Source organism: Cupressus sempervirens, chromosome 6 (assembly GCF_028749045.1).
Source record: "Cupressus sempervirens isolate cs-2001-9-10 chromosome 6, ASM2874904v1, whole genome shotgun sequence".
NCBI lineage: Eukaryota > Viridiplantae > Streptophyta > Pinopsida > Cupressales > Cupressaceae > Cupressus > Cupressus sempervirens.
In genome coordinates this window covers 194,042,726-194,056,211 of record NC_143123.1, presented here as the reverse complement: position 1 = coordinate 194,056,211, position 13,486 = coordinate 194,042,726, and the positions used below count along the sequence as shown (strand labels likewise).

Sequence of the window (13,486 nt, the reverse complement as noted above, 5' to 3'; positions counted from 1 at the left end):
AGCTCTCTCTTGATTTTTGTTTCTAGTATACCTCCTCTCTCTGTAAATTTTTTCCATATTGTGATTTTAAGTCTTTCTTTGTTCAGAAGTCAATTGCATCCATGCCGTCCTTATTCACTTAACTATTCGAAGCTTCAAGGCATTCCTTAAATAATCGTTTTTCCGCAAATATATCCTTGAAAAGTTCCTTGTTCCACCTTTTCAAATTTTGCTTAATTAATTGTAGTCTTTTAAAAATCTGAAAGCCCTTGTTACCTTCAACTTCCAGAGCATTCTGCCACCAAGCTGCAACCATCTCAAAGAATACAGCTTCCCTAAACCACATTTTTTCCATCTTAAAAGGGCTCCTAACAGGAACATATCCTTTTGCATAATCATAGCCATTGGAAAACGATGGAACCTGTCACTGGTAGGATTTCAGATTCAAAAATCACAGGGAGAGCCATCCAACTGCCTTCTAAGAAGAATCTATCCTAATGCTCCGCCATATTGGAGAAGCCCAAACACTGATTAGGCCAAGTATAAGTGCCAATCATCTCAAAGAATACAGCTTCCCTAAACCACATTTTTTCCATCTTAAAAGGGCTCCTAACAAGAACAAATCCTTTTGCATAATCATAGCCATTGGAAAACGATGGAACCTGTCACTGGTAGGATTTCAGATTCAAAAATCATAGGGAGAGCCATCCAACTGCCTTCTAAGAAGAATCTATCCTAACGCTCCGCCATATTGGAGAAGCCCAAACACTGATTAGGCCAAGTATAAGTGCCATTCTTTGACTTCACTTCCCATAACCCATTACCAGTGACAAAATTCTGGAAATCTTTTATCAGACATTTTTAGAGTAGCATTGAAATCTCCCACAATAATACCTGTTCCCAGATTCATACCACTCAATACTTACTTGATCCTACTCCAAACTTACTGCGTCTATTCAATTTTAGTTGGACCATGTATGTTAAACAAAAAGACCGAAATGCCAAGCTTAAACATATTAATCTTAACTAGTAGCCATTGTCTTTGATATCCCTTCTACCTTTACTGTCCTAGGTTTTCCCCACCAGAAGCACCCTCTGAGCTCACAAAACATCATCTTTGTCAAACACCCAAAAATTGCACTACAGCCTCTTGATCTAACTTAGTCTCTTGTAAGCATACTAATCTGATTTTTCTTAGATCTTAAGTTTGCTTTGACCCTTCTTATTGCTTGCATCCTTCATCAACTGCAGAACTGTTTTCCTCTCTCTAGAGTGCTGTTCACCCGTGTTTGGCTTCTATAGTCTAGACTTTGTCTTCTTAATTGTTTTGAACTCCAATATGCCTTCTCCATCTGTAATCCCAAATTCATCCTCCTTTTTTCTTGAAAAGTTTCTACATCACCCCCTTCCATTTCCTCAACAGTTTTATTATTCTCCTCATGTATTGGTGACGTGTGATTTGAAAATCTATTCTTGTTGTTTTCCTCCTGGCAAGAGATCACCAACAGGTCCGCGTTATCCATTCTTTCAGTATTTAAAATTTCTTCCTTACAAATATTACCCTGCTCTAGCTCCCTTGACCTTTCCTCTTGCTATGGCTGACTTGGAGTATCTAACAATTGTTTGTTCCCTTGGAGTCCCGTTGCCACCCCTCCCCCCTCTTTGGGGTTATTCACCTACTCTTCTATGCATACTTCACCTTCCTCACTGGTCATTTTATTATCTCTTTCCTTATCTATATACTTCGTTGGCTTCCTTGCCTCTTGATTTAGAGCACCATGCTGATCAACCTTCCTGAACTTCAATCTAGTCCAGAATGGAGGGGGCTACATATCCCAATTCCAGCTCATGTCTGTCTTTGAAAGTCTCATTCATTCCTGCAGTTCCTTTCGAGCCTTTTCCATTTAGGTTTTTTGATAGTACAACTGATTGAGTCTCCAAGCGATCCGTCTCCAAACCTTTACCTTTCTTTCCACTTAATCACTCTTCCCCCGTGTGACCCTATTCTTTGCACTTACTAAATTTATCCATGATTTCTTTCACCTCAATCTCCTACTACCAAAAATCTTACTTAGTTCTCTATTGCATGGGGGAGGGGTGAATGCGGCCTCCATGCAATGCAAATTCTGGTACACATTCTAAAATCACTTTTTTCAATAGCTTCATCAGATTTAGCATATTTTTCCAAACTTATTTCTCAGAGTCTTTAAGATCTCCTCATGCCAATATTCATGTGGTAGGTTATACATCCGTATCCAAATAGGTACCTCTTCAACAATAACCTGCTTAGGGTTAAAATTTGGACTCTTCCTTTTTGACAAATCCTATCCCCAATTTTTAGAAGACAAAAGTTACATAGAAGGTCTTCAAAATATAGACACATGTCAAATATATATAGTTAACCTGTGCCCTAACTTTAGATTTTGACCACACACAGGTTAATATGGTTGTGAATTAAGGCACACTTCTGAAATGGCAGGTGAAAATATTAAATAAATCGTTTGGAAAACATAGATTGTACTGGCAAAATCCTTAAAATTAGTAAAACTTGGGGATGCGCACCTGATGCAAAAGCTTGGAGTATTTGGAATGAGGATGTCCTTTGGATGGGGTTTTGGAGTACCCCTGCTGCTGCCTGAGCTCTGCTGTTCTTAACTGCACTAGTTGGGTTCTTGGGGACTCGAAAGCATAGTTCCATGATTCAGACTCGCGCATGACTCAACAAGATTGTCTTCACTCATGACTCAGCGATGACTTGACAAATTGAAAAAAATAGAGAATTGTACGATTTAAAACTTGTTTCATGCACCCATTATTGAATAAAGCTTAAAACACTATAGCGTCATCAAATAGAAGCTAATTTGATCACTTACATAAAATCCATAACATTAAATGTTCCCAAACATGTGTAAACTGTAAACAAAAACAAGTTAATGGCTTAGGCTCTAGCTCAGACTCAACCCTAGTGTAGTTTGTTTGCCACCTACAAATGTGTCTGAAGTAGGTCTTGGATGATTGATAAGCCATAGTCTCTATCAGTAAGGTGCCACATTGACCAACATCAACTGCACTGGCAGCTGATCATGCTCTATTCTCCTCCTCTGCTATAGCCACAACGTCGACCTTTGCCTGCCTCGTCAACCCACTAATGTTCCTCCTTAGTGAAGACAACATTGGTAGATTTAGTGAGCTAGTCAGAATCTTGATAGATCTCTGCTACAGTCAATGAAGAGGAGTCAATGTCAAATATCTGTATGGTCCTATGGATGTTGTAATGAACAAAGACAAGATGGCAAGTTTTCGAAGCGCTACATGGCTAACTCAAAATACGGATGGCAAGTTTTTGAAGGTTTGGGGTTTTAGGCCCAAATATTTGCCACCACCTATCTGAAATAAGGAAAATTAAAAAAATCAGTCTCATTTCCAACTTTAAGGATATATTATACAGTCTGAATGCATAAGCCATATAGTTATAAACTTGAGAATCCTAAGTTTAACATATATGTCTACCTGGCTACAATTCTTTCAGAGTGTCTTTGTACATCTTGCCTGCGAAAATCACCCCTTGTTCATTATTATATGTGTCCATCTCTTGCACTGTGCTAGTCATCTTTCACATCACGGTGTACAGGCTGCTAAGAACCTCCTCATCTGCCTTGAAGTTATCAAGAAAACAAAATGATGGATTGAAGAAATAAGTTGCTGCATAGATGGGCCTGTGAAGCTGGTTTTGCCATCTCCTACCAATGATCTCCCAAATGGGGCCATACTTATCCTCAACTCCTACATTCTTGGATCTAATGGCGTCCTTGGCCCTATCTGTGGCCTTGTATATGTAGCCCATAGAGGGCTTCTCCCCATCAACAACTCGTAGAAGAACTACGAGGGGCCTAATGACTTGAATATAATGTTAAAAAAACAGTCAAGTCACAAGTGTGCATTAAAAATTTAAAACAAGAAAAAAATGCAAAGTTGCAAAAAAAACAAAAACGAAAAATATATTTACCTCCGCAGTCTCTCCACAAGGGGGTCCAAAAATCTGGCTCATAAAAAATACAATCTGCCACATCTATCTTTGTAGTGACCATAGCATGGGATGAGACAATCCACTCCTCACCAATGAACATACGTGTCAAAGGAGCCTTTGATTTTAGTAAGGATTTTAGTGTGAGGGAATTTGAGGCATACTTCGTAATACTAGGACATCAACTACTTTTGCCTCGTATATTGCCTCATCATGCTAAGGACCAATGCATGATTATAGATACACTTGTAAATGTTGTTGGCCTTATCAACACATGATTTGATGTAATGTCCCATTTTTGGGGCATTAGAAATATTAAAGGATACATTTAAATGATAGTAAAATTGACTATGAAATTGTGGACTCTTATTATAAAAGGTCAATTTAATATTCAAAGTGGGCTAAAGATGACAAGGAGAGATAAGACGAAAAGCAAGGAGGGAAGTCAAAGGGTCAAAATTGTGAGAATAAAAGGAGAAGAGACCCTTTCTTTTGAAGGTTTGGATTTATTATTCAGATTGTAGTTTCTCTCTTGGGGAGTAATCAGAAAGCTTTAGCCCTCAGCTAGTGTGAGGACGTAGCCTCTCATGCTGGCAGACAGTGGACGCAAACCCATTGTCTGTGGAGACATCACTTCAGGTGTCTCGTATGCGCTTACAAGTTCTTCTCTGAGTGTTCCAATCTGATTGTAAATTCTGTGTTTAAGATTGGATTATAAATGTTGGTTATTGTATTGCTGTTGTATAATGCAATAACGTGTTTTTGAGGAATTTTATGAGAGTTTTTACTGGTTTTATACTGCTGGTTGTAAAGCATTTTCATATGCCTGAATCCTGAATATTATTAGCAAAGAACAAATTAATATCTATGGGTAGATCTACTGGTTTTCTATTGTGTTTTGTAATACATTTGCCTACATTCAAGTGTTGAATATCAGTTTGAGGAAACAACCAGATAAATAGCAATTGGGTTATTTCTTATCGTTTTACATTGTTGGTTTATTTATTATACAATTTCATATGTTTATGATTTAAATGTTATTATGAGAAAGAAATCGAGTAAATATTTGGTTTGGGATATTTCAGTGGTATTAGAGTTGTGTATTCTACGACCCTGTGTGGTTTATTAGAAATCGTTTATCAAAAATTTTAATCAGAGATTTCTTTAGAAACAAAGGGTTTAATCTGAATGGTTTAAATTTTTTGATAAATATTTTGAAGTTGTATTCTTTTGGGAGGTGGAAGAGTACTTGGCATGGAAGGGTCATTGGTATCTTTGCCTGGATGGACATTACTAGTGAAAATGATTGGGGAGGTCTTATTGAGCGGTTCAACAAACTTGACTCGGAAACCTTTTTATTTTACTCAGTATCCGCGCTAGAGGTGTTGGAATCGATTTGCAAGCTACTGATATAGTTATTTGACACCGACTAGAATCCACAAGGTGATCTTCAGGCACAAGCAAGAGCACATAAGGATTGGCCAAAAACGTGATGTTCTAGTATTGCGTTAGAAACAGTTCATATTGTAAAGGAATAAGTTAGAACTTCAGTAGGGCAAAAACTCAGAGTAGCTAATCAGAGTATTACTACTAGGTTCTTTGGCAATAATACAAGTGTAGAAGACCGAAGAGTGTACTTGGAAGAACTTTTGAGGAAGACGATACCCATGTGCCGAAAGATGAAGCTCTAAAATTATCCTTTAGCTCACAGCGAGTCTGAGATTGACATCTTCGAAGCTGCTGATAAGAAGAGACTCTATGGACTGAAGATGAATAAAAGTGCAAAAGGGATGATCATATAAGGTCACTGGGAAATATGAGGATGTTAGAAAAGAATGAGTCAATAGAAGCAAACATTCTCGACTCTGATTCGCCGCTTACTCAAATGTAGTGGTGAATCATGTTAGACTTATTTCACAAAGCTTTGTATCATCATCGGCCTGCTTCAAGCTTTGATATTTCAATTTTACGGCCTCCCAATTGCTTGGTAATGCTCTTGGGGAATGCATGATGAAATTAATATAACCGCAGGTCTGAAACTAGTGGACTGCCAAAATTTTGGGAAACGGTATGAATGATTAGTAACCGGTGAGTAAGTAATGCCATTCTTTTGAAACGATAAGAATGATTAGTAGCCGTTACGGTGAGTTAAGTAAGCTTCTAGAACGGTAGAGACAATGATGTATTGGATAACAAAGCAGACACTAGCACAGTGATTAAGTGTTTCAGGGAAGGTGCAATCAACATGAGAGAAGGACGTGTCTTATCGAGCGCTTACTTCAGAAAAGAGAAAACGTGTCTTATAGTGATTTTGTATCATGTTGGTCATCTATAAACATTAGACGGGCAATGATAAGGGATTAATAGGTCTCTTTGGCTGCATGAGATTGGGTGGAGCAGTAATGTCTTCTTGCCAGCATCTTGGGACTTATGGAAGCAAACATTGGGACCAAGATTGGAGGACGTGGAAACCACGTACTACATCGTACACGTCAACGGGGGATTGGTAGTAGGAACTGTCAAGTAAACAACTGGCATAATTTGTTGCGCTTATAACAACATCCACTTAGAATCCCAGTTTGTCATATTTTCGGGGTGCTATAATAATTCTCGACAGTTACAACAGAATTACTTCACACTCACCTTTTACGTTACCGGATTGTGTCTCATTACGTGGGAGTGCTAAATGATGGTTTGGATAATGCGAATTTAGACTATATTTTAACAGTAAATGCTGTGCTGGTGAACTTGGATAGAAATTACAGATATGTTGTGAGACTGTTGGAGAAAATGGCTCCCAAACTAATCGCAAACGGGTTAAGGTGGCCTACGATAAGCTAATAATTGCTTCAGGGGCCGAGGCTCTAACTTTTGGAATCCATGGAGTTAAGGAATATGCAACTTTTGTTCGTGAAGTGCATCATGCTCAAGAAATCTGTTGAAAGACTTTAACAAGGAATATCAGGTTTCGTCCAGCCCATAGTTAATCAGGAATATCAGACAGCATCAAATTTGTTAGAATCAAGGTTAAATATAAAACAAAGGAGCCGAATAGGGGTGCCGTGAATATGCTAGAGTTGTCTTGCTGTGTGAACTAGGTGTTATCAGCTATTGGTAATAAAAGAGATGGTGAATCTTCAGGTGTTTGCATAGAATCATCAGGGGTTGGTTATGAATTGTCATCCATAGTTAATAATGTTAAAAGGAAGGGGTTTCGATATGGAATTAGAAGAGCGGTACACCTTTTTCTTGAGCAACTTGCCTGGTGAAAGAGTAGTGAGAAGGACCAGCCCACAACACCTGGGCAAGAGCTGATGCAGTGGAGTCATTGCAAGGATAATGTGAATTGATTTGTTCAGATTTGATGCTGTTGTTCGTGACAAGATTGAATCTGTTATAAAAAGGAATAATAGAGGATGAGAAAAGGCAACTTCTAGATTGTGTTGTTATAGGAGGAGGTGATGCATCAGTAAGTTCAGTGCATCTTTCTCATAAGAATCCATAACTCATTGTTGTCTGTAACAAAGCATCATCAATTTATGTGGTGACACTCCAAGGACAGGTTACAAAGAGTTTTTCATCTGGTAAAAGGCGAGGAGGAGATTTTGTCCTTGGCTGGAACCATTACAGGTTCATGATGAATTCTTCATATCTCTGTAACTATCTCAAGAAAGAGTTTTAATCATTGATTCTTTCTGATTTGTTATTATCAACTGTGGAAATCACATTCTATGGTAAGATGAACCCATTATTACCTTAAGAAGAATTGCTAGTAGTAATCTGTGCTCATTAATCATTTCTGTTGTTCTAATGGGAACAGCACATCATATCTAAGTATTGTGCCCCTTCTCCTACTGCATAAGGCAACTAGAAAATTTGTAGGTAAATATTGTAGCATTCCTTTCTTGGATCACCTTATACATTGCTCTTAATTCACAAATTCAAAATAATTAATCAAGCAAAGAGCAAAATATAGTTAGAGATATAATCCTCACTCAAGAATAAAATGAGCCTGTTTTGGAAGCCTGAAACTAGATTAGATAATTATTATATCCAAATTTAGGGTTAGGAGATATATACTTATCGACCCAACTAATCTCAGTGGTTATTTTGGAGTTTAATGATAACAAGCGTTATGATGGAAGACATGATGAGGTGCCCTAGGTACCCTCTACCTTAGGACCTTATCCACTATGGCCTCATGTGGTCCTCAAGCATTCTCATGAGGTGGGGTACCTAGTTAGGTTTGTACACTATTCTCCTCCATCATGTCAACATCTTACCTCTAATAGTTGAGGATCTCTTCAAAACAATTTGAATTGATCAATGTTGGGATAGTAGGGGAGCTGCAATAGGGTGCCCTTAACTTGTCCTTCTACCCTAGGCCCAAGGGTAGGATCTTATCCTTCTTTATCTTGTACGGTCCTTAACCATCTTTATGAGGCGGCCTCATGCTCCTCAACCATATTAATGAGGTGCCATACCTAGTGAGGAATCTCACTATTCCCCTTCCTTGCACTCCTTGTAAAATTTCATGTTGATAAATGCATCGATATTTATTTTCAAGTATTCATCAATTCCATATAATCAGGTATAAATATATATTTAGTCTCATCTATACATAATTTTAAATGCATATCCATATCTATTCTTCATACCACAACAATTAAGATACTATAATTTATCCATATGCTGTATACACGAGTGCCTCTGCTGCATATTTTTTTTTCTGCTATCTTGTTTGACATGATCTCTTGGAGTTGGTGCTTAGATATATTTTTGGGATGGGAGAGACATGGCCCATCCCACATCATCCCTTTATTTTGCTAATCACACCCAGTCACCTTTTTGTTAACTTGATTTAATCCCACTGATGGGATTAGAGGTCTTACCCCCTCACTTATTCTATTAACCGCTGTTAATATAAATTGCTTCAATTAATGTAATCACTGTTATTAAGGAAGCTACACCAGCTGAAATAAACAATACCTTCAGCCACTTGTATATTATCATCGCTGTCTAAATCTGATACACGATTCTCTTTTTTTTAAGAGCTGTAAATTGTGACGTCTTATAAATAGGACAACTCTCTGATAAATCAATTTTGAAATATCTTCCTTTACTGCGGATCAGCTTTATTAATAGATTTTGTGATCTGCAATTCTTCCTAGTGTGGTGGGGACATGACAAATACTTTTGAGAGTGAAGCAACTCAAAGACATAGAGTTATTGTCAATTGTTAAGAAGTGCTTGTATGTTCAATATCAATTCAATGGTTTCTAGTTTCTGCAGAGGTAATGTAATCCAAACTGCCACTGGTAGTTAATGCCCAAGTGCATTAGATTTTGCCATTAGGAATATTCTAACAGATAATGAGATTAATACTCTAACACCCTGCAAGTATGTTTGTGCTTTTGGTTATCTTTTTAATTAATGCCAGTCATTTGTTCCATTAAATCATCTTCCATATGCAATATTTTAAATTTTCACAGTTGTACATATTATCATCTTCCAAATATACATTTTACATTTTCACAGTTGTACATAATATCTTCCATATAAACATATTAGATTTTCACAGTTTTACATAATATATCATCTCACATAATAAGGTTTTTGATTCCAAAATACTGGCAAGACAAGCTTCTGTGGAAATTCTGTTTTTTATACACTTGCTGATATTTTCAGTTTTGTTGATTTTACGGAGGAGGTGTATGTTGGGATCCTTAAGAAGACCTGGGTTTTAAGGCTCCTCCATGTTGATTTTGATTTTGATTTTTTAAATTCTCAATTGAGAAATCTAGTTGAAGTTCATAAACTCACTTTCTTAGCTGTGGTCGCTTGTAGTTACCCAAGCACTTATCTCTGTTGGCTTCTAACATCAAAATTTTGTTTTCTTTGTTGACAGATAGTGAATTTATGGGTCAAACAAGTAACTCGAGATAAAGGTTATACTGAGCAAATGGTAGAAGAATCAAGTGCAAAGGTGTTTACATTTGGTTCATATCGCCTGGGGGTAAGTATGAGATTGCATACTACGTTATTTCATAAGCAGTATTTAATTTGTTATAGGTGTATTCTCTTTAAGCAGATGACTTTCAGGTTATAGCATTGTTATGCTCAAGAACTGGATAAACTTAAGTTGTTCTTGCACCACAATTACATTGCTTGGAAATGGAAATCATATATAACAGTTGGTTATTTAGTGATTCACTCTCTAGTTCATGTTTGCACGCATAGGTAAAGTTTGGTTCTCTTTTGCATTATGTCTTCTGTCTTGAGTTCACTGCTTTACTTATTGAATTATATGCTACTTGTGTAAATATAGACATTTGTCTCTTTTTGTTTACTAACTAGCACGGTGCTGTTGATCAACTTCCTATCTTGCAAAGATATCTAACCAGAATCCTGGATAAACTGTGTTAAACTGTTCCATCCTGATACATCTATCACAATTCTGTGGAACTCTCAAGTTTGTAGCCTGAAATTTTCTTTTGTTAATTTTGTCTGTTTGCTTGTCTGACAACAACTTTGAATCATCAGCCTTGTCATTTTATACATTGTCTATAATTGCATCAAATTTACTTGTCACCGCTGTTACAATATCTGGGGTGATACCATCTATGTTCTTGGTGATTTCAGTCTGTTAGCCTATCTGGCTATTCTTTAGCCTTACACTTCTCTGCTACACGTGAAACTGGAACATAATTGTATCAAAATAAATGGTTAATTGCGAGGATATTAACAACAAAGTAAATGCGTAGACCTTCCTTGTAACTATGCAAACTTGTATGCATGCCAAAGAACTCTATTTTTCATAATAGTTATTGAGAGTAATAAAATAGTGAATTTAATAAATCAGGTCCTTTCAGATGGTTGTTAGATGTGATCTGAAGCCAAATTGGTCGTTTTTAGTTATTAGTGTGCATGACATTTTTTTTGTTAAAACATATTTAGTCTTGGACTCACAAATATCCTTTCTGTTTATTGTGTTTGTGGTTGCCACTTTTTAATTGTTTTAACAATTAAAGCTTTAGGTGCTAGCTCATTTATTTAAAGTTTCAAAATACTTAAGTTTCATCTGAGAAAGGTACTGATAAGTGAATCCTAAAAATTTAAAATTTTGAAATCTCTTGTTTTCTATTTATCATTATCACATTGTTTAATTCCAAGTTGCTGGTTTGGATTTGGATACAAGTTTTGTTTGGGGTGGGTTGGAATTTGTTTTGGGCTTGTCCATAAAAATAAAAATCAAAACACACACACACACACACTTGCAGCAGCAATTAAGTTCATACACCACTATGCTAATAACAAAACAACATAACAAAATACTCCACCCTATATATTAATGCTTTAGTTCAAATGACATAAATTTTATCTTTTATGCCTTTTTAGTGTTCCATTTTGGGGTTGGAGGGTTAAATAGACTAAATTGGACAAAAAAATAATAATAAAGGTCAGAAAAATGGCCTTTTATGCCAAAGTTTGGCTGGGTCATGCCGCCGTGTTTGAAATTTGCCCTAAATTTGGTCTGTGTCTGTCTGACGGACTCTGGGCTGAATTTGATCACCTGCTGCAGACTTTACAGAAAATTTGATCAGGGCCAAAGTTATGTTTGGACCTGAGAAAGGAAGAGGGATAAGACAGTTCTGATGTACAGTATATCAACTGAATCCATCCAGATGCTGTTTGCTTTACACCTGCATTCGATGTAATGCCCCGCCAAGGGATCCAAAAGAATTAACTTAAAATTTTGATTAAGTTTGCCAAACTTTAAAAAAAGAAGAAGAAAGAATAACATACATGTCAAACATAAAGTAGCGGAAGCAATAACAAACAATCATACAGAAACAAACATAACAGATTACATTCCTTAAGGATCCTAAGACGTTGAGTCACATTTAAATTTTAATTAATACTAAGTCTAATAAATAGCACATCCACATGAAAGAACAATTTAAAGTCCATAGTCCATTTAAATAATATACATTTGTTCCGAATGCCACTTGGCAATAAAATTTGGAATGCTCAGTCATCCACTATACATGTCACAGAGTATGGAAGGCTAAAAGAATATACATATATAAAGATAGATTACATCATCCCTTTCAGATCCATGAAACAAAGTGCAATACAATAAGTGAAACCATCCATCTTAAGGATATAACTATCCATCATAAAGATACAACCATCCATCATAATACATAGAAATAGAATGAAGGGAAATGCAAACAAGGAAACTCCAGCCACGGTATCTACAGACGGATCTCAATGGTAAGAGTAAAAAGCATTACCACCTGACCGCGCGGAACCTAAATGGCCCACTCTCGCCGTGTTGAGGAGATAGTCTCAAGTCCCAAACAGGATAACAAACCAAATATCAGAAGTAATATCTAAGTCTAGGAAACCCTAAACGTAATCTAACTCAAAGGTTCCAAGATACAATCGACATCTAGATCCAGAGGCAAACATAGACACGTAGAAAATCTATACTGCTAGTGGGCAAGTGTCATCACACGAATCAACTCTAAGGTTACCTGGCTGGTCTTTAATCCTCTGGCTCCCTAGTGACCCTATGTGGCACTAGTATCCTTTCATACTGACAAGGCATACTAACAAGTCAACTCTAAGGTTACTCGGCTAGTCTTTTAATCCTCCGGCTCCTTAGTGACTTTCTATGGTACCAATATCTTATTAATTCATTTTAAACCCATGTAATGAAATGTTATCACTTATTAAACTACTGAGTTACCCTAGCAGCCACTTTGGGTCTCGACCCCCATTGCAATCCACTTCCCAACTTAACATACAAATTACCTACCCTAGGCTCATAAAAGTACAAATCAAAGAATCATACAAAATTCACCTCAGTCCTATACAAGTGATTGGAAAGCATCAAAAGATAATTCACAATAACACATCAATTCTTTACGAGCAACTGGCAAGCATCACCAAAAATACTGAGCGAAGACTAAAAATGGTTAAGGCAAACATGTCATAACATTCACCTCAGCTTCACATAAGAACATTGGAAAGCAATAGCAAACAAGGGATTCAAACTCATCATAGAGCATACCGAACATATGGCTGGGTTTAAAAGATCGAGATCAAACATCATAACATCACAATCACATAACTCCCAAGCCTTTGGTAACATCCTAAGACTGGTCAAAGTTAGGTCAAACCCCGAAACCCCAAATCATAAGATATACTTTGCATGCAAAACATACAATGTAGCTTACTTAATACATTACGTTTTGAAGACACAAAGGTATAATTTTACTATAGGTTTCAAGTTTACATTTTTGTATAAATCCAACTAGGAAATAAAATCTCAAGTTTGCCTATTAGTCATTCATAACTTATAGTTCCAATTTATTTTAATAATAATTTAATTAAGTAATCTAATTAAATATTATCAAAATTTAATAATCTTTCTTTTAACTCTTCAAATACATAATAATAATAATTGATTAAAAC

General features: G+C 36.5%; 1 protein-coding gene across 2 annotated transcripts in view; it reads left to right on the top strand.

The window, feature by feature from the left end:
* Nucleotides 1-13,486, top strand: part of LOC149551902 (nuclear poly(A) polymerase 4-like) — a 69,705-nt gene that overhangs the window by 40,197 nt on the left and 16,022 nt on the right. For both annotated transcript variants that reach the window (XR_016352826.1, XM_089787402.1), the window contains exon 3: nucleotides 9,912-10,019. Coding sequence is in view for 1 of the 2 variants with exons in the window: in XM_089787402.1 (XP_089643528.1) it covers nucleotides 9,912-10,019 (108 nt within the window). In the remaining variant the exon portion in view is untranslated. The remainder of the gene's footprint in view (nucleotides 1-9,911; nucleotides 10,020-13,486) is intronic.